General features: G+C 38.9%; 1 protein-coding gene across 1 annotated transcript in view; it reads right to left on the bottom strand.

Annotated features, from left to right (window-relative positions):
* Positions 1–23,153, bottom strand: part of LOC126412163 (WD repeat-containing protein 81) — a 300,014-nt gene that overhangs the window by 8,299 nt on the left and 268,562 nt on the right. Inside the window, exons 25-26 of the mRNA XM_050081630.1 lie at positions 17,927–18,220; positions 8,335–8,594 (exon numbers count right to left, since the gene is read on the bottom strand). Of these exons, the coding sequence (XP_049937587.1) occupies positions 8,335–8,594; positions 17,927–18,220 (554 nt within the window). The remainder of the gene's footprint in view (positions 1–8,334; positions 8,595–17,926; positions 18,221–23,153) is intronic.

Below are 23,153 nucleotides of genomic sequence, written 5' to 3'. Positions count from 1 at the left end.
GGTGTGGCGAGGACTGACTTGGTTCACTCATAGGCTGTTAAAAGTCTCTTCTACTATTCCATCTGAGTGGGGTTTTGGGAGATTTCCCGCATTCATCTAGATATACACTGGCCATGGGGTGTTCTTTACTTAACCAACCCAAGAAATGCAGCTTTCAAAACACATTCTGTTCAACTTTAATTATAGCAGTCAACATTAAAAAACAGAAAACATGACACTAATGCAATTAATCCATTAACATGATCAGGTGTGAAGTTTTGCATCAAAGTTGAATATGCCATTTTTTTATGTATTTCGCTGTTTCTCCACTTTTATGTGAATAAATATGGCAATCTTTTTTGATATTTAACAGAATTTTCTCAAGTGTTTTGCTTTGTCCCTTCCTGTTTCAGAATTTTAATTTTGCAGTTTTAAGCTAATATGATGGGCATATGAATAACTTTTTTGGTGAATATGTTTTCTAGTTTTATTTCATAACTCACTGGATACCTTGATTCAATCATATGACACCTACATTCATATCAATAACATAAAAATATGTACTTTGGATATACTACTGAAACATGTTTACTGCTTAGGTATCAAAGCAATCAAATTCAACACACTAATTAGGTAACTATCAGTCATTTATGTTTTAGCTTCTTGTTGTTGTTGTTGTTGTTGTTGTGGTCTTTAGTCCAAAGACTGGTTTTATGTAGGTTTTGATGCTACTGCATCCAGTGTAAGTCTCTTCGTTTCTGAATAACTACTGTGACTCACATCCTTTCAGTAAGTCTTGTCTAATCTAGTTCTTCGGACACGACACATTTTCAGACTCACTGAATCAGTTATATTAAAACTGGCAATTTTAAGATCTTTCCCCCTCATGAGAAAATTTCTGTGGATCTCCATAAAGATGAGCTGAGAGTTTTACTGTACACTCTTCCATGGGCAGATCCCCCAGTTCTATATGGTGCTTAGCCATAATGCCAACAATAGCATCATCCTATATATGGGTTGTAATCTATGCCCTCAATTTCATCAGACTTAGTTAATAAATGTACTGGAAAACTAATAAAAATTAGGTAAGAAAGTATTTAGCTCTTCATGTCACCAGGGCCAGTGGAATGATATCAGTTCAGCATACACAGAACATAAAAAACACTAAGCTGATGATAAGTCTTTCACTATTTATAACGATACTCTTGGAGATGGGAAATGGCCGATGCAGATAAACAGCCCACACTTAGGTGGTATGTGATAAGTGTTAAAATGATAACATAGCACTATTGGTTCAGGAAGAGATTCATGGTGATGTGTAACAATATATTATTAACTGTATTGACCATGTAGACCTTGCCTGATCACAACTGAAGAATATATTTTATTGGAAGAAGATACTGCTTGTAAGAGAAGTAAGTGTAAAATTTGCATCACAGCAAGTGCCAAGTTGGTGGCAAAGCTTGTGATCTTATATACGCCCTGAGAAGGAATTCATCAGAATAGTCTCATAAAACATATCTATCAGACTTGGAAATTTAGAATATTATGGTAGAATGTTATGAAGAACACTTCCACAGAACATTATGTCTGTGCACCATCAAAGAATCGGAAACAATACATACTGAGACAGTGTGTTTGGAAGCAGCACTTGCAGGGGAGGTAGCTGTGGTGAGATTCAGCAGGTATGCTTAAATTCACTGCAAAGTTTTTGCATACAGGTTGAAAAGCATTTAAACCGACAAACTCTGGGAGGTTGTAGGGGACATCAAAACAAATATTTTCCCCTAATGTCATTTTTTCCTATGAGGATGATTTAAACTGGTGGAGGCCTTATTATGCTCTTCAGTTGTTAGAAGGCGTATTACGATCTTCAGTTGTAGGCAACTGCTGTCCACCAGTGTAGTAGTGCAGTGTCTCTGTTTACTAATGGACCGATACACCTGGAGTGAGTACACTTATATGGTTGGTGTGTACTACATAGCGCACCACAACAGATGAGCTGCACAGCGGGTTTATCAACAACAATATCCCAATCGCCGTATCCCGCATCATACGAAATTTGCTGCTGTGTACCAATGTCTGCGTGAGACCGGGTCATTTAGTAGATTACCTGGACAGGGATGCCATACCACGGTAAGAACGATGCAATTTGAGGAAGCTGCCTTGCAGCATGTGGAGCGGGATCCTTCAATCAGCACTCGTGCAATTGCACGTAACATGGGGATGAATCCAACGAATGTAAGAACAGTCATTCACGAGCAATTGTTACGTCCATTTCACTTACAGCGTGTTCACAACCTGGAACCAGTTGATTATCCACCCAGAGCACAGTTTTCGCAGTGGTATCTGGAACAGTGTGAAATGCATCCTACATGTCCATCCTCTGTGTTGCTAACCGATGAAGCAACATTCGGGCATGACGGAATCTTCAACATGCACAATTCGCATATTTGGAGTGAAGATACCCCCATGCCACAATTACTAGCGCTCATCAAGTGCGATTCTTCGTTAATGTGTGGGTCGGTGTTGTTGGGGGCTGTTTAAATGGGCTGTATCTGCTACCTAGGCCATTAAATGGCAAGCATTATTACAATTTTCTGGCCAGAGCATTGCCAGAATTGCTGGAAGACGTCTCGCTCCCTACAAGACAACGCATGTGGTTCCAACATGACGGGGCGCCGGCACATTTCAGTCATTGTGTGCGTCGATTCCTGGAGCGACGGTTCCCAGAAACGTGGATTGGCAGAGGTGGTCCTGTACCATGGCCTGCTCAATCCCCAGATATGTCCCCTCTGGACTTTTTTTGTGGGTTAGAGACGTGCAACCTTGTTTACGCAACTCCTGTTGCATCAGAAGAGGATCTGGTTGCCCGAATAGTAGCAGCAGCAGGAACAATTCAGGATACTCCTGGGGTTTTTGCCCGTGTAAGACAAAACATGATCCGACAGTGTAACCTTTGTTTACGTGTCAATGGAGGAATTTTTGAAAATCTACTGTAAATGAAATTGGGTTGTGTTAATAAGTTGTCTCTTGGTCATAAAAAAATGGAAAAGTGTTTGTTGGTTTAATTAATTTGCCGCCAGAGAAATCTACTCCTAAGTATAGTGAAGGTGCCAACATTGACTCACAAGTCATTTAGTTCATCAATGCCACAGTGTTTGTAAATAGAAGAGAAATTCACAAAATTATTTGAAGTGACTGTTTATTAATTACAAAGCTTAAAAGTCATCTCAGACTTTAATGTGATGCCATGAACCGGCACTCTGGACAACAAATGACTAAAAGCTAAGTGTATGCATGGGAATAATGGATTTGGGGTTCTATATTATTAGTGGGGGCTCGACTTAATGCTGATTAAAATAAATGATGGGTGGATATCAAAGCTATCCTGCAATTTCCAAGACTTAGATTACAGGGTCGAGAACTGTAGGATTTCCCTAAATCAGGCAGGTGTGCACTACACACTGGAGGCTGCTACACACATAGTTGATTGTGTGTGTGGAGCACATAAGGTTATTTTAGACTAGACAAATCTCCATCCAGCCCAAATAATGAAAGCTGTAGGAGACCAAAAAGTATTAGTGTAAGGTTCAAAGCAATGGCACACCACAGACTACGAGTATTAAAATCATTACAATTAATTGCTGAATCATTCCAAAAAAAGTACCTAAGTATGAAGTGCCCCTAAAAAGCAGTGGAGCTCATGTAATACTAAGTACAGAAGGCTGATTAAAACCCAAAATTGATAGCAATGAGATTTTTGGGGAAAATTTAGGTGTACATCAAATGATAGGCTAATGGTAAACGGACATGGTCTATTTGCCCCAGCACACAAGAAACTCACATCCACCAACATAGAAATCGAAGCTGCATGTGATATTGTTAGGGCTAGACTAATTATTAAGGGAGGGCATAAACATATAACTTGATCCTTCTATTGACTACCAGACTCACCTTCTAATGTTGCCAAAAACTTTAGAAACATCTAAGTTAATTGACATGAATGTTACCCAACCATATTGTCATCCTCAGAGGACACCTTAATCATCCAATAATCAACTGCGAAAATTAAAGTTTTGTAAGGGTGGGCACGACAAGATGTCCTGCAAAATATTACTAAATGCTTTCTCTCAGAACAACCAGAACAGATAAGTTTGGAAGCCTACTCATTATGGAAATATACAAGATATAATGGCAATAAATAGACCTGATGTCTTTGAGGTTGTCCACATTGAAACTAATATCTGTGACCATGAGGCATGGTTATTACTCAAGTGCAAATGGTAACGAAAACAAGAAAAAAGAGAGAACAGCATGTAGAAGAACTATGGCTAAAAGTTTAAAATATCAGTAGCAGCTTCAAACATTTTGCAGATGAAGCAGTTATGAAAAAAGCTTCATAAATATCATTTAGATCATGAGAAGATTGCAAAGTGGTGCAAAGACTGGCAAACTGCTTTAAATGTTCATAAACATAAGATTGTGTGCTTCACAAAGAAGGAAAAATTTAGTATCCTATGAATACATCAATGAGTCACAGCTGGAAATCATCTACTGATACAAATATCTCGGTTTAACAATTTGTAGGGTTGGAAAGACTATATAGGCTCAATCATAGGTAAATCAAATGGCAGGTTTTGGTTCATTAGTAGTGTACTCTGGATGTTACTCAGTCTACACAGGAGATTGCTTATAAAATACCCATGGGACACATCCTACAACATTTCTCAAGTGTGTGGGCCCTGTATTAAATAGGATTAACACGGAATATTGAATGTATACAGAGGAAGGCAGCATGAATGGTCACATGTTTGTTTGACCCACAGAAATGTCAGAGATGCTCAAGAGACTGAACTGGCAGACGTCTGAAGATAAAAGCAAACTATCCCAAGAAAGCCTGCTTATGAAGTTTCAAAAATGAGCTTTAAGTGACGAATCTAGGACTATACTACAGCCCCCTATGTATTGCTCCTGTAGGTACTGCAAGGTTAAGATTAGACTAATTACAGCATGCACAGATGTATTTAATCAAATCATTCTTCCTATGCTCACTACATGACTGGAATGAGAAGAAACCCTAATAACTGGTACAATAGGAAGCACCCTCTGCCATACATTTCACAGTGGTTAGCAGATGACAGATGAGCCTGATCACAAATACAGCTACATAGAAGCTTAAATTTTCTCACACTGCCAAGGGACCATAGACCTTAGTATTTGACATAGATTTCAGCTTGCTACCTCAAACCATTTCTAAGAAAAGAGGTCTTAACAGATGGACAGACAAACAGACAACGATGTGATCTTATAAAGGGTAACATCTATTTCTACTGATTGAGGGGAGGAACTGTAAAACAAAGTAGTCCGAAACTTTGCACTTTTATTGTTCCATTGACTGTCTCTGTTTACTATTAATGAAATCCCAAACAAACCAAGCAAGACAGCACCACATTACAACATTGTATTACTGCTCAAAGAGATAAATGATCAGAATCATGGTGCATGTAATTAGACTGTGCACAGTGTAATTATCAGATATTAGTTTGAGCTTCAGCCATATTTACAAACTGAACTTGATTTCTGTGACCTGCCTTCTGAAAACATAATTTCTCTTTTTATGAACAATGGGCAGCTAATCAACAGTGTAGTAACAATAATTAGTAATCTTCTCAACTTACTTTTATGTTTAAAGTAAAACTGTTTTATCTGTGTAGTTACTTTTTTTGCAGCTAACAAGCTATTCCAACACCATGATCAAGACAGCTGAGCTATATTGTCATGATGCAAGATAAAAATAAATTAAGGAAGATGCTACGGCATAGACTATGCCTTGTTCTACATGGACTACATTCAAACTCTGTAGAATCAAAATTTCAGTGGCGTAAAATGATGTACTAACTGACTGTTCCATTGGTTCAAGAAAGAACAAAGGTTCACTGACAATGGCTTACAGCAACCAAAAGTTTAAACATTGTTACAGGTTCCTACAACCACTTGAAGAAAATTCTACGATTAATGGTTGAACATATTTATGCATAAAACCTTTCTTGTTCTAACATATATAAAATGAGCTACCGTATTTACTCAAATCTAAGACGCACTCGAATCTAAGCCGCACCTGAAAAATGAGACTCGAAACAAAGGAAAAAAAGATTTCCCGAATCTAAGCCGCACCTGAAATTTGAGACTCGAAATTCAAGGGGAGAGAAAAGTTTTAGGCCGCACCTCCAAATCGAAACAAAGTTGGTCCATTGTAATATGAGACACAATTTAGGTCGAATGAATGACGATACAGCTACAGTAGTTTGGTTCGAGTCGTAAGCTTTACCAGGTAGCCATTGCTATGCGTCAGGTGCTCCGTCCGTATTTATACGGGTACCCTTCCTTTTCCACGTGCCTCGTCTGGTTTGAATCGATTGCTTATTTTGTTTGATCTGATAAGTGCCGTTTTCTCTGTTATAGGTGTTTACGTCACTCTAAGCTGAAAATGCATCACTGTACTGTGTCATGCATTGTTTGTCGCATTCTGATAGTGCGTGTTTACGGCCTGTCGCCGTTCGCGGCATGGCTTGCTTTTGTGCGCGCTACCGCCGCTTACAACTAAAAAGAGGCGAATCGTCTCATTAGCGAAGCAATGTCAAGAGACTGCTATTTGTTGTTACTTACACTGCTGCTTTCTTTGAGAATGATCAACAAGAACCAAATAATAGGCTGCGTATGATAGAACTTAATATTAGAAGAAGGGATGGGAACAATAACAGCTACTGAGGAATATAAATATTTAGGTGTGAAAATTACAAATGATGGGAAACAGGACAAAGAAATTAGATCAAGAATAAATTCTGGAAAGACGACAATCTCTTTATTGAATGGAATTCTCTGGGACAAACACATAACAACTGATAACAAAATAAGGATTTTTAAAACAATAGTTAGGAGCATTATTACATATGATTCAGAAGTGTGGACAACAAAATGGCAACTGAATTCAAAATTATTAGCCACAGAAATGGATTTCTGGAGACGTTCAGCAAGAATATCAAGACGAGAAAGAATAAGAAATGAAGTAATCATAGACAAGATGAAATGTAAAAATTCGATTATTGATTTCATCGAGCACAAACAACTTAAATGGTATGGACACATCAGACGAATGGAACAGGAAAGGCTACCAAAATGCATAATCGACTGGGTACCAATTGGAAGAAGAAAAAGGGGACGACCACCTGATACATGGATACAGGGAGTTCAGTCAGCAATGAGGAAGAACAACATTCCTGAAGATTTATGGACAAATAGAGAAGAGTGGATAACAATAATTAGTGACTTACTGTAATCTAGAATAGGTGCTGGAAAAATGTACTCACATTGTAAATCCAGAATAATAACAATAATAATAATGATAGAACATGTTCTGAACGGGAGTTAGGCGAAAATTTTTCTCCGTTTGAAAATCTTTGCGGCCGCTTCTTTAGTACATCAAATTCTGCACAGAAATTAGAGTCATCTTAGATTTAAAAATCTAGTCAGTTGCCGTGGTTCATTTCTGACTGTATCACTATTAGGCTAAGAATAATACGAATATAAACATGACACGATAAGTGTATTCTTCCGCGTTTGCTGTTGTCTCACTCTAGTTTCGTAGTTTATTAGGCAGACAGGATTTAAATGAGATAGCAACAAACACGGAAGAACACATGGCAAAGTGTTTATATTCGTATTATTCTTATGGTGAATGGTGAAGAGAATACTGCTTGTGATTCACATTTCATCAGGTTACTATTAGCAACCATCTCTTCTCACAGATAGGAAAAAATTCAGAACGTAGAGTTGGCCATATTGAAAAACAACCCAAACAGTCTTGCCAGTCGGATTTTCGTAGTACACTGAAATTCTACTACATTCGAAGATGAACAATACGGAATTTGTATTTACTTCGTTGGATAATGTATGAAAATGCAGTGGTCGAAACTCGGGTCGGAAAAAAAAAAGCTTGTCTTCCACCTTTTTTTAAAAATTTATTTACTGACGCAGAGGTTTTGGCGCCAGTATTTATCTTTGAGCCTACAAAGCATGCCTGTGTAGCGCTACATATATTCGACGGCAGAAGTTAGTTGTGGCGGCACCTACCAACATTTTTCAGAACTTCCGCTTGCTTTGCACTCAATTCTAAGCCGCAGGCGGTTTTTTGGATTACAAAAACCAGAAAAAAGTGTGGCTTCGATTCGAGTAAATACAGAACTGTCTGTCTCTAAATATGCTCATGCCAATAAGCCATTAAACCTCTCCCAAAAGTGCACAAAAGTTGCAAGACCAGAAAAACAAAAATAAAAGACACTGCTTTATACTCACTTCATAGGAAAGCAGAACCTGCCATCAACAGCACTCCAAACAGAAACTGCCTGGTCCAGAGAAGAGCTAACAATGGAGTTGCCACCATTTGCTGATATAAGTTGCAGTATCTCTGAGTCATGACCTTTCCAAGAGGCCAGTAGGCCACCTGTGCGGATGTCCAGCATAGACAGGAATCCTGATGACTGTCCAACAGCCACCCATGTGCCTTCAGGCCCAACAGCAATGCATCTTATTAGTCCTGTTGCACTCTGTGACACCTGCAGTGATGGAAAATAGTTTAACTTGCATTCTACTATTATAACTCCCATTAAGGACATTTATGTTACAGATGACAACAGGGTAATTAACTTGAGTTGCAAAGATGACCAATACACATGCAAGTAAATTTTACGAAAGTGATGAGAAGACAATAGCCCTGAAAAACAATCCTCTACGACTACAAATCTGTATTACAAATTTTTCCATTTTCATTTAAGAAAGGAAAAATTCAATAAACATCTCTGTATTCAGTGATAATATGAAGGAAAAATGATCTCAAGGAACTGAATAAATGATATTAACAATACTGGTATATAGGACAGCAGGAGACAAGATAATCTTTCTAATTACTGGCAAAACTGTAACAGGAAGATGTCTGTTGGGTTTAAAATATTACTTTATTGTGTAAATTACAATTAAGACTCAGAAACAGAGAAAGGAAATCTTTAGCTATTACATTTCATTTGTCACCAATTCAAAGAGTCTTCTCTTAAACCAAGGAACGTTAGCCTAGTCACCACCCTCCCCCCTTTTCTTGTTCTCTCAACTGCCAATAGAAAGTAGGATTAATACAAATATCACACACTGAATATGGTACCACTCAATCATTGCTCCAGTCCTGCTAAGGAAGAGGTGTCTGGTGCTGTCATTTTCAAAGGGTCAGGTGCAGGTGGCACATCATGTCCATCCTTCTTAGTCTCTTGGATATGCAGTTACACTACAATGAAGGCTTATTTTTAATGCAACAATCAAACCACGCATATCAATGTCAAATGTCTTTTCACCATTTGTGAGTACTTTAATGGGGGCAATCATATGGTGACTGTAAAAACTACCTGGCTGCATCATGGCACAGGATACATGTTCACTTTATAACAAGTCTTGAAAAATGAATGCATACTTGGTGCCATGTTCCATGATTATTGTAGGTCAAAACCTGCAGATCTGTGTGTGTAACCATTGCACAAAGCCAGATACTTCATTTTCATTATTGGGAGTGGTATGAACAAATTCTCCAGGTTGTGTGTCCATAGATGATAATTTAGGTCATCTTTGAAGGCAATCTGCAGAGCAAGCAGGACAATCAGTAGGGTCTTCATCCAGAGTCCAAAGGCATGATACCTGAGAGAGGCCTTTAAATCATGATGTAAAACCTCTACTAGTTCATTCAGTAAAGGTTAGTAGCCAGATACCCGAATTCTGTGCAGCTGGTGCCTGCAGTAGCATTCCTAGTGCCTTGAACAGATGATAAACTGTCAGTATTGACCTGTAGCTACACACAGTGGTATGTCAAAGAGCACAATCTATTCACAAAAGAATGTTTTGGCAAATCTGCCAATTACAATCAGATAATATGGAGAGGCTTGAATCACTGGTTTGGAGAGTTGAAATTCCAAGTGGGGAGATGACAAGGTGACTAATTTCGTTTCTACCAGATGAAACTTTTCTATCTATCAGGAACAGAACAGAAATTCTAAAGCATCTAACAGATAATCCATGAGGCAAATGAGACAGACATATAGGTGACACAGCTGTCACTGTCTCAAATGCTTCACTATTATGTTTATTTGTGGCATTGCCAACAACATATGGCATACTTGTGATCTTGCTGGCAGACAAGAGCACAATGTCCTGACTGGTGTGGCACACCTTGCCAAAGTGTGGTTTTGTGTTTCCCTCCAGCCATTTATACAAGAAAATTTTGAAACGTATCAAAACAGGAATTTTGATTAGAGAACCTATAACATTAAGAACGGCTTTGACTTAGCAAATGATGGGAAGGACACTAAGATTCTAACAGGAGCAACTAAAGAAACAGTTTATATACAAGCATTCCAATAATGGTATGAATATAATAGAGGGAAACATTCCACATGGGAAAAATATATCTGGCAGGTCGATAGACACACAAACACAAACATACACACAAAATTCTACCTTTCGCAACCAACGGTTGCTTCATCAGGAAAGAGGGAAGGAGAGGGAAAGATGAAAGGATGTGGGTTTTAAGGGAGAGGGTAAGGAGTCATTCCAATCCCGGGAATTGGAAAGACTTATCTTAGGGGGAAAAAAGGACAGGTATACACTCGCACACACGCACATATCCATCCACACATACACAGACACAAGCAGACATTTGTAAAGGCAAAGAGTTTGGGTAGAGATGTCAGTCGAGGCAGAAGTAAAGAGGCAAAGATGTTGTTGAATGACAGGTGAGGTATGAGCGGCGGCAACTTGAAATTAGCGGAGGTTGAGGCCTGGCGGATAACGAGAAGAGAGGATATACTGAAGGGCAAGTTCCCATCTCCAGAGTTCTGACAGTTGGTGTTAGTGGGAAGTATCCAGATAACCCGGACAGTGTAACACTGTGCCAAGATGTGCTGGCCGTGCACCAAGGCATGTTTAGCCACAGGGTGATCCTCATCACCAACAAACACTGTCTGTCTGTGTCCATTCATGCGAATGGACAGTTTGTTGCTGGTCATTCCCACATAGAAAGCTTCACAGTGTAGGCATGTCAGTTGGTAAATCACGTGGGTGCTTTCACACGTGGCTCTGCCTTTGATCGTGTACACCTTCCGGGTTACAGGACTGGAGTATGTGGTGGTGGGAGGGTGCATGGGACAGGTTTTACACCGGGGGTGGTTACAAGGGTAGGAGCCAGAGGGTAGGGAAGGTGGTTTGGGGATTTCATAGGGATGAACTAAGATGTTACGAAGGTTAGATGGATGGCGGAAAGACACTCTTGGTGGAGTGGGGAGGATTTCATGAAGGACGGATCTCATTTCAGGGCAGGATTTGAGGAAGTCGTATCCCTGCTGGAGAACCACATTCAGAGTCTGATCCAGTCCCGGAAAGTATCCTGTCACAAGTGGGGCACTTTTGGGGTTCTTCTGTGGGAGGTTCTGGGTTTGAGGGGATGAGGAAGTGGCTCTGGTTATTTGCTTCTGTACCAGGTCGGGAGGGTAGTTGCGGGATGCGAAAGCTGTTTTCAGGTTGTTGGTGTAATGGTTCAGGGATTCCGGACTGGAGCAGATTCGTTTGCCACGAAGACCTAGGCTGTAGGGAAGGGACCGTTTGATGTGGAATGGGTGGCAGCTGTCATAATGGAGGTACTGTTGCTTGTTGGTGGGTTTGATGTGGATGGACGTGTGAAGCTGGCCATTGGACAGATGGAGGTCAACGTCAAGAAAAGTGGCATGGGATTTGGAGTAGGACCAGGTGAATCTGATGGAACCAAAGGAGTTGAGGTTGGAGAGGAAATTCTGGAGTTCTTCTTCACTGTGAGTCCAGATCATGAAGATGTCATCAATAAATCTGTACCAAACTTTGGGTTTGCAGGCCTGGGTAACCAAGAAGGCTTACTCTAAGCGACCCATGAATAGGTTGGCGTACGAGGGGGCCATCCAGGTACCCATGGCTGTTCCCTTTAATTGTTGGTATGTCTGGCCTTCAAAAGTGAAGAAGTTGTGCATCAGGATGAAGCTGGCTAAGGTAATGAGGAAAGAGGTTTTAGATAGGGTGGCAGGTGATTGGCGTGAAAGGAAGTGCTCCATCGCAGCGAGGCCCTGGACGTGCGGAATATTTGTGTATAAGGAAGTGGCATCAATGGTTACAGGGATAGTTACCGGGGGTAACAGACTGGGTAAGGATTCTAGACGTTCGAGAAAGTGGTTGGTGTCTTTGATGAAGGATGGGAGACTGCATGTAATGGGTTGAAGGTGTTGAACTACGTAGGCAGGGATACGACTGACATCAATGCCCAAACTCTTTGCCTTTACAAATGTCTGCTTGTGTCTGTGTATGTGCGGATGGATATGTGCATGTGTGCGAGTGTATACCTGTCCTTTTTTCCCCCTAAGGTAAGTCTTTCCACTCCCGGGATTGGAATGACTCCTTACCCTCTCCCTTAAAACCCACATCCTTTCGTCTTTCCCTCTCCTTCCCTCTTTCCTGATGAAGCAACCGTTGGTTGCGAAAGCTAGAATTTTGTGTGTATGTTTGTGTTTGTTTGTGTGTCTATCGACCTGCCAGCGCTTTTGTTTGGTAAGTCTCATCATCTTTGTTTTTAGATACATTCCATTAATGGGATAGAGAGAGTAAAGAAAAACCTTATGACAGGGAGATTAAACAAGAAGAAATGACTGAGTGCACTGACATGTTAGAATTTGTATAGCCTGTTAATAATTTTAAATTTAATGACAAAGTTTTTAGCTGCAGGGCAGACTAACCACACACATCCATTTGGCTGCAATCTCATCACAGGAGCTACCCTGGGATTTGCTCAAAAAGATTTGCAGATTCCATATGAAATATAAATTTGGATAGCTGAAAGATAATGGTGCCATAACAGCTCCACCAATTCGTTCAGTAAATAAGTATTAATTTGTGTTCTATTACCATGACCTCAGGATATGCTGTGATAACCAGAAACAGCTCTTACAAATTTACAGAAAACTTAGTAAGTGTATTTTCTAGTTTAAGAATAGATTTTAACAACACTTCCAACATTTTTATTATTCATATAGTATTATCATTAACAAGGAGAAACACAAACAGCTACCACCTGATCTGAATTTGGTGACACTAATAATACTTCAAGAGGAATACACAATATTTTAGGAGGTAACAATATAGACTAATCTAAATAAAACATTTCATATAACATGTCCAATTTTTATTGGTTACAGAGATACAGCTGTTAGAATATAATCCACAAAAATACTCCCAGAAGCTGTCAAATAAAGCAAATGATTGAGTTCAAAGTTAGTTTTCACAAATTTCAGCTCCATCTTCAATCCACATTTGAATTTTGACGAGACTGCATGTAGCTCTTGTGAGGTTGTATTGGTGTTCTTTCATGAGAGCAGCACTGTTAATAATCAGAATGATCAATTTGTCTTTTGTGATTACTTTTTCTTTGTAGACTTCATCTTTCAACTATCGCCTCAGGCAAAAATCTAAAGAGGTAAGGGACAATAGTGGCCAATAAAATGGTCATTTCTGCCTACCCATTTTCCAGGGAATGTTAAGTTTAGATTATGTGTCACTTGATGACAAGAATGTGCAGGAGCAAAATACCCATCCTTGTAGCCATAATAATCTCCTCCAATAATGCTGGAAGCTCATTTTAGAAATTCTAATTAACCGGGCACAGTAAGATGACGCTGTAACACAACAAGCCCAATCAATTGATTGTCATAACCACACCACATATTATAAGAAAAACTTTCTTGAAAATGAGTCTTGACAGAGGATGTGAGTTTGCATTGGATGACCAATGGAGTTATGAGTGTTACTGATACCAGTAAGCAGTATTAATGGAATTATTCAGAGATTTGCAATTAGGTAATGACAAGATTCCAGCTACCTTCATCTCCTCCCTGAAGAAGTTGAAATTACTGTAAATGATACTTAATGTCGACCATATTCCTATATGTGGAGCACCATTATGTGTAGAAATTCTGTGTGTGTTTGTTGAAGGACTACATTCTGTGTTGTTTTTGTGGCCTTTAGTCCAAAGGCTGATGTGATATAGCTCTCCACACTAGTCCATCTTGTTCAAGCCTCATCATCTCTGAATAACTACTACTGCAACCAACGTCCATTTGAACTTACTTACTGTGTTCCTGTCAAGGTCTCTCTTCACAGTTTTCACCCCCCACACTTCCCTCCATTACTGACTTTTCCTTGATGTCTAAGGATGCATTCAATTGGCCAGTACCTTCTTCTAGTCTAGTTGTACCATAAATCATTTCTTTTCCCCCTAGTTAAGCTCTGGGCCTCCTTATTAGCTATTCGATCCATCCATCTAATCTACAGCACCACATTTCAGAAGTTTCCATTCCCTTCTTGTCTGAACTGCTTATCATCCATGTTTCATTTCTGACCAAGACTATAATCCAGATGAAGGTCTTCACAAAAAACTTCATAACAGGTAACCCTTCAGCAGCACATGGTTTTTCACAACATGAGGGGACGTGTGGCGCACTTTGTACACATGTAAAGAAAAGCTGTCTTTATGTTACTGAGGTAAACATGTATGAACAAAATTGCAGTTCACGCTTAGTTTAATTACACAATAAAAAAATAGGCCTTTCACTGTATCACTTTGTTGCTGCACCCAAGTTTTACCCCACAGTAATGAACCATTCAAAGCATTAAACAGTGCCGCTGCATTAGATCCCTGCCACTCACTTATTTGATTACTAATTACCTTGTAGATAACTGCCCCATTGTGGGATTGGGCTGTTAGCTCTGAATCTGGGCCATTTTCTTCCATGGATCACCAATTTTGTCTTACCTAGGTTGCTATTTATTTTATATTACTGCTGCTCACTTGAATGTATGGCAACACAACTATTACTGTGTTAACTGATGCAATTATGAAGGAATAGGTACAGGCTGGAAACTGTAAAACAACAATGGAACAGTACAAAACAATATTATTTGTGATTTCCACACTTCATACCCTCTCAAGGGTTAAATTTATTTTCCTCTTTCTCAGAAATGTTTTTTGTGCTATTGCAAGTCTACACTTTACAAGCACCATCCAGGAAATAAGGAACAATTGCACACACAGTCCGCACATCTGTCTTGTGGCAGCCCCTCATAGGTTTCTGGTGTTCAGTGTTATGTGGACAGGTGCTGTATATGGTTCAAGTCAGACCCCATCACATGATAGGTGTAGAGATAGCTATGACAACTGTGAATTCCACAGAGTGTGAGGTGTTAGATATTCATCTTCTGCAGCCAGAAAATGTTATACCCTGTGACACCCACTGCAGACTTGTTACCGTTTATGGCGAAAGTGTAATGAAAGCAACCAGTGTCTGAAAGTGGTGCTTAATGTTTAAGAATGAGAGAACAGATGTTCAAGACTAAGAGGAATCAGGGTGATCCTCCATCATCAGAGATGCACCACAACAAAAAGGTGGATTGTATCATTAAAGAGAATCGGCAATTCATGATCAGCAACATGCATGGACAACGTCAGGAAGTGTGTCGTTCAACTGTGCTTTGAAAATGTCACTCAGCACTTAGGATACCACAAAATCTGCACACAGTGGGAGCCATACGTGCTCACAGATGACCCGAAAGCTGTGAAAATGGGTGCTGCATTAGCTTTCATAGAGCATTACAAAAGGGACGGCAACACATTCATTGACCAGAACGTTACAGGAGATGGAACCCAGGTTCCTCACAATGCCCCTACAAAGAAGCAACAGTCTATGGAGAGGAATCATCCTCAATACCCACAGAAGCCTCACGAGTTCAAACTAATTGCATCAATTCACAAACTGATGGCTTCTGTGTTCCAGCATAACATCAAGTGCCAGCATGTTGGCCTGAAACATAACAGCAGAGAACACTGAGATGATGTCAGTCAATAGTACACTGACTAGGACCACACGATGATGGGAGCAGCCCCTGTAGAAAGAGAATACAAACGCTGCTCCACCTAGCCTCAGATACACTAGAAGAGCCTCAATAGAAGAAGAGCCTTGATCCACACTATTTAGCTCTGACTTGTGATCTATATTATTTGCTTGCAGGGAAATTGCATATATCAAAGGACATTGATTATTTGCATGTTGTCAATTGTTTGCAACACCTCTTTGTAAAGAGGCAAAGTTAAGTACTGTCAATTCAATTTACTGTTATAAACTCCATTAATATGATGTGCTTGAATGTTGTCTAGCTATCCGAGAAAACAGCTTCCTAGGCAACCTACATTAAACGAGTGGGCAGGATCTCACATTCTGTATTCTGTGACAGTGGAAGGGTCCTACTCATCAATTTTGTGTCCCACAACACAACAATCAATAGTGATGCTAAATGTGTTACCCATCAACATCTTCATCAGGCTATCCAAAATTGCTGAAGAGGTAAGCTCTCACATGGAATTGTTCTCTTATACAACAATGCATGTCTGCACATGGCTATATTGCTTAGCAGACACGAACCTCATTGCAAGAGAAATTCCTACAGTCTGAACTTGGCATCATTGAACTTTTTCCTGTTTCCAAAAGTGAAAGAGCATCTTGCTGGTAAATGCTTTACAAATGATGAAGACCTGGAGGACGCTGCTGTGACATGGTTGAAAAGGCAGGTGGCCACATGGTATGAAGAGGGTACATGTGCCTTAATGTCAAAGGCGACTATGTGGAAAAGTAGACCAGTATGTGACAGAATGTGTATATTCAGCTTCTGTATTATTATTATCATTGTTATTATTATTATTATTATTATTATTAAAGAATATCTTGGTGTGGCAAAATGTTCTTTACTTTCTGGAGGTCCCCTTATAACCTCTACTTTGGATGTCATTTATTTTGCTGCCTAAATAGCAAAACTCATCTGTTACTTTTAGTGTCTCATTTCATAATATAATTTCCTCAGTACCACCTGATTTAATTTGATTACATTCCATTTTTCTCGCAATACCTTTGTTGATGTTAAATCTCTTTTCAAACTACTACCAACCGAATAATTTTTATACTTCATTCACACACTGTTCATTTGCAAGTATAGATGACTGCTGGACACTGTACCAATCTCATAGACAGTTTAGTGGAAACATGAGTAAAAACTCTTCAACCAGGTATTCTTCCATTAGGACATTGTCTACTGTATTCTCTACATGTAGCAGCAGCATTTCCATTACAAAACTCTCAAACAGATACCATAGTGGTATATTAAGCACTTAAAAAATACATGCAACAGGCTTAAACAATACAGTAAAATTGGTCAACAAATTATAACCACAATCATAACTGAAAAATTCAATTATGCAAACTTAGGCACAACTTGAACTTTACAACAAAAATGACAATCAACAGAGCAACTCACTTCAACCTATCTCAGTAATCAGTTATATCTCTGTAAATGGTACAAATTGGACACATAATATATGGAATGTTTTATGTGAAATATTCTGTATTAACACCTCCTACAATATTTGAATATTTACTATTTCTCCTGAGACACCCAGTGTGTGTGTGTGTGTGTGTGTGTGTGTGTGTGTGTGTGTGTGTGTGTGTGTGTGTGTGTGTTTTACAGAAAACAGAGAAAAAATATAGCCACAATAGTTCCATAGCATCCACACAGAAAATTTCTCTTTAGTCTTATTGGTGTTTATACTACTGTGCAAAATACAAATTTATTGTGCCCAAATATCTCACCTATTACAAAAAACTTTGGTGACATAATTAAAATGTAACTATAACAGAGTTATAATAGGTAATAAATGATAGAAATATGACTACATAAAATGTCAATAAACTAAGCTACACAAACATATTAAACACTAACTGAACAAGTGATTTACCTTCAGTTCATTGACAAAAGAACAGGTTCGTGCATCAACAAGCCGCAGTGTAGTGTCTGTAGTGGCTGCAAGCAGGACACGGCTTGGTGGTGGCAAAGCCTGAAGGACATTGACAGGTGGGTAGCGTGGTGAGTTCATATGAGCAATTACACTTCCCATAAATGGGTCCCATATATGGATGATTGAGTCACACGAGGCAGCAAGCCGTAGTGACTCTATAAGTGCCACTGCCAGTACACACTTACGGTGACCAGTATAAGTCCATCGACACGGGGAAACAGCAGTTCCATCACCCTAAAATAAATAAAAATGGAAATTAATCAAGAATTTAAAAAGGGTCAGAGATACTCAGGATTATTATTTAGTAACATGACTACATCACTGCACACTTTTTTTTCCTTTCATGAAAACTCTAATTAAACAAGGCAAAAAAGAATATGATTATTATGTGGAACAGAATCACGGGGAAACTCTGCTGTAATTTTGCCTGAGGGATGCAGCTCTACTGTGTGCTTAAATGATTATATTCCGGAGGTAAAATAGTCCCCCATTCGGTTCTCCGAGTGGGGACTACTCAGGAGGACATAGTTATCCGGAGATATAAAATTGGCATTCTACAGATTGGAGCATATGTCAGATTCCTTAATTGGGCATGCAGGTTAGAAAATTTAAAAAGGGAAATGGATAGGTTAAAGTTACAGCGGGGATTAGTAAAGTTCGGTGGCACAAGGAACACAAATTCTGGTCAGGTGAATACAGGGTTATAAATATAAAATCAAATAGGGGTAATGCTGGTGTAGGTTTAACAATGAATAAAAAACAGGAATGTGGATAAGCTACTATGAACTATAACTAAAAGATAAGCGTAGAAAAATTTTGTGGACAAATTTCCAGAATTTTTTGGACAGAATTCATACATGATGACACTGCAAGCCAAAGATGAAGAGAGAGAGAAAGTATACAAGGATATTGAATGGATAATTCAGTATGTAAAGGGAGATGAAAACCTAACAGACATGGGGGACTGGAATACAGTTGTAGGGGAAGGAGTAGAAGAAATGACTACGGGAGAATATGGACTTGGTACTAGGAATGAGAGAGGAGAAAGATTAATTGCATTCTGCAATAAATTTCAGCTAGTAATAGCAAATACTCCGTTCAAGAATCAAAAAGAGGAGGAGGCATACTTGGAAAATGTTGGTAGATATGATAAGATTTCAGTTAGATTACATCATAGTCAGGTAGAAATTCTGAAATCAGATATTGAATTTTAAGGTGTAATGAGGACCTGATATAGACTCAGATCACAGTTTAATAATGATGAAGAGTAGGTTGAAGTTTAAGAGACTAGTTAGGAAGAATCAATGTGCATAGAAGTTGGATGTGGAAGTACTAAGAAAGGAAGAGGTATGCTTGAAGTTCTCAGAGCTATAGGTACTGCAATAAGGAATAGATCAGTAGGTGGTTCAGCTGAAGAGGAATGGGCATCTCTAAAAAGAGCAATCATAGAAGTTGGAAAGAAAACAGTTGGTGCAAAGAAGGCAACTGTGAAAAAACTATGGTTAACAAAAGAAATACTTCAGTTGAATGATGACACAAAGAAATACAAAATGTTCATGGAAATTCAGGAATACAGAAATACAAGTCTCTTAGGAGTGAAATAAATAGGAAGTGCAGGGAAGCTAAGGTGAAATGCCTGCATGAAAAATGTGAAGAAATAAAAAATGAAATGGTTGTCTGAAGGACTGACTCAGCATACAGGAAAGTCAAAACAAGCTTCACTGAAATTAAAAGCAGCGGTGGTAACATTAAGAGTGCAATGGAAATACCACTGTTAAATACAGAGTAGAGTGAAGATAGGTGGAAAGAATACACTAAACATCTCTATGAGGGGAAGGACTTGTGTGATGACGTGACAGAAGAAACAGGAGTTGAAACAGAAGAGAGAGGGAATCCAGTACAAGTATCAGAATTTAAGAGAGGTCTGGAAGACTTAAAATCAAATAAGGCAGAATGGATGGATAACATTCCATAAGAATTTCTAAAACCATTGAGGAAAGTGGCAACAACATGACTACTCACACTGGTGTATAGTGTAGGAGTCAGGCAATACACCATCTGACTTCCAGAAAAACATCATTCACACAATTCCGAAGATTGCAAGAGCCAACATGTGTGAGAATTATTGCACAATCAGTTTAACAGTTCATGCATCCAAGTTGCTGACAAGAATAATATACAGAAGAATGGAAAAGAGAGTTAAGGATGTGTTAGATGATGACCAGTTTGGTTTTCGGAAAGGTAAAGGCACCAGAGAGGCAATTCTGATGTTGTGGTTCATAATGGAAGCAAGTCTAAAGAAAAATCAAGACACATTCATAGACTTTGTTGACCTGGAAAAGGTGTGTGCAATGTCAAATGGTGCAAGATGTTTGAAATTCTGAGAAAAACAGGACTAAGCTATATGGAAAGATGGGTAATATACGATATGTAGAGGAACCAAGAAGAAATAATAAGAATGGGAGACTAAGTACAAAGTGCTCAGATTAAAAAGGTTGTAATATATGGATGTAGTCTTCCCCCTGCTGTTCAACAATCGATACATCAAAAAATCAATGACGGAAATAAAAGAAGGGTTCAAGAGTGGAATTAAAATTCAAGCTGAAAGGATATCAATGATAAGATTTGCTGATGACATTGCTGTCATCAGGGAAAGTGAAAAATTATAGGATCTGCTGAATGAAAGCAACAGTCTAATAAGTAAAGATATGGATTGAAAGTAAGTTGAAGAAAGATGAAAGTAATGAGAAATAACAGAAATGAGAACAGTGAGACACTAAACATCAGGATTGGTGATCTCAAAGTAGATGAAGTTAAGGATATCTCCTACCTAGGCAGCAAAGTAACCCATGATGGATGGAGCAAAAAGGAGACTAGCACTGGCAAAAAGGCGATTCCTGGCCAAGAGAAGTCCACTAGTATCAAACGTAGACATTAATCTGAGGAATAAATTTCTGAGAATGTACATTTGGAACACAAGATTTTATGGTAGTAAAACATGGACTGTGGGAAAACTGGAACAGAAGTGATTTGAAGCAAATAGTATTGAAAATTAGGTGGCCTGATAATGTAAGGAATGAGGAATTTCTCCATAGAATTGGTGAGGAAAGGACTATATGGAAAACACTGACAAGAAGGGAAAGGATGGTAGGACATCAGTTAAGACATCAGGGAATATCTTCCATGGTACTAGAGAGAGCTGTAGAGGATGAACATTGGAGAGGAAGACAAATATTGGAATACATCCAGCAAATAATGGAGGACGTAGATTGCAAATGCTATTCCGAGACAAAGAGGTTGGCACTAGATAGGAATTTGTGGTAGGCTGCATCAAAACAGTCAGAAGAATGATGACTTTGATATGCTGCTCGTATTACAAAATGCATGTCTCTAGTTGTGAAACTTCAATTTTACCAGAAAATGGGATGATGCACCAGTTTTCGTAACTACTGACTGGTACCTGTTGGCCATCATACATCTATATCAAAGCTATCAAAAAGCAAACAGTTTAGTTCTTTATGAAAAAAGTTATTTTGTTATAAAAGGAACCAGTTCCTTGATATTTCTGACTTTCAACATCTACTCCAAAATCTTTAAGAATAGGTGATAAGCGAGATGACAATAACAACTGACCTGTTTTACTGCTGACATCATTTTTCAAAATTTTTAAGAAGGTGATGTATTCTAGAATAGTATCTCATCTTAACAATAATAATATCTTCAGCAAACCACAGTTCAGTGTCAGAAGGGTTGCTCTACTGACAATGCCATTTGCACGTGCATTCACCAGATTTACACGCATTAAATAATAAAACAGCACTAATTGGTATTTTCTGTAATCTGTCAAAGGCATTTGACTGTGTGTGTCACAGTATTCTCCTAGATAAATGGAAGTTTTATGAGACTGATGGTTAGCCAACCAATGGATAATATCATATCTTTATAAGAGAATGCAGAAAGTTGTACTTAGTAATCCAACCAATGTAGTCCAGTAATAAAATGAAACACCTGCAGCCATCATTATGATGTTATTTTATTATATTGTAACCAGTTTTGGTGACTAAATACACCATCTTCAGGTCTGGGTTGGTAATTGATGGTTGCAGACACAACATCAATTTTACAGTATTCTGCAGAATCCAGTGCATAGATTTTGGCCACTGATGGAACCGTGTAGACAATTGGGGTCAGTTGAGGCCTGAAGATGGTATATTGAGTTACCGACAATGGTTGCAGTATAATAGATTAACATCATAATGACAGGTGCAGGTATTTCATTTTATTATGGAAGTGAATGGCCAAAGTCCCGCAGACCATCATTCACAAGTATGGACATACAAAAAAAATGTATGTCTGGGAACATAATTCTGTCTGGGTACAAATCAAGTATGGACTTCCCCAAGGTTCAATCTTGGCTCCTCTTATTATTCCTCACACATGTAAATGATCTTCCGTCTCATATACAAAAGGAGAATTAGTTATTTATGCAGATGGCACTAATACTGTAAATAATCCAAACGTGCATACAGAAACAGATGAAATGGTAAACAAAGTTCTTAAAAGTATCATTGACTGGTTTTCTGTGAATGGTCTCATCCTCAGTTTTAAAGAGAGACCAATTTTAAAAAGACAGAACATATCAGTTCTGCACATCTAGGGATACTACACCAATGATAAGTATAACACATGGTGAAGAAGTAATAAATAGGGTGGAAACTACAAAATTCTTATGTGCCCACATCGATGAGAATTCAAATTGGAAAAAGCACATTTTGGAACTCCTAAAACAACTTAGTTCAGCCACATTTGCAATTGGAATCATTGCAAATCTTTGGGGAGGGGGGAAAATCAGTAAGTTGACATATTTTGCATATTTTTATTCACTAATGTCATATGTGCTAAGCTGTCCAGGGGCACTAGCCGCAAAATGCATGGCAGCTATAAGACATGAGTCACGGGAAGCAATGCTTGTGCAGTCTGTTGCAGCCACGTGGGATTTTCAAGTATACCCCAGACTGATAGGAGGCACACTGAGAGCTACAGACTACCAGGAGCCTCGCCAGGCAAGAGCAAGAAGTTGCTGGCTGCATCACAAGACCATGCCTGTGGTCATGAGTTAGTAGAGGGAAGCACCTCTCTTCCTGGAGAATAGCTATTTAAGGAAACC

This window comes from Schistocerca serialis, chromosome 7, assembly GCF_023864345.2.
Source record: "Schistocerca serialis cubense isolate TAMUIC-IGC-003099 chromosome 7, iqSchSeri2.2, whole genome shotgun sequence".
In the NCBI taxonomy this organism is placed as follows: domain Eukaryota; kingdom Metazoa; phylum Arthropoda; class Insecta; order Orthoptera; family Acrididae; genus Schistocerca; species Schistocerca serialis.
This window is presented reverse-complemented; position numbering and strand designations above follow the sequence as displayed.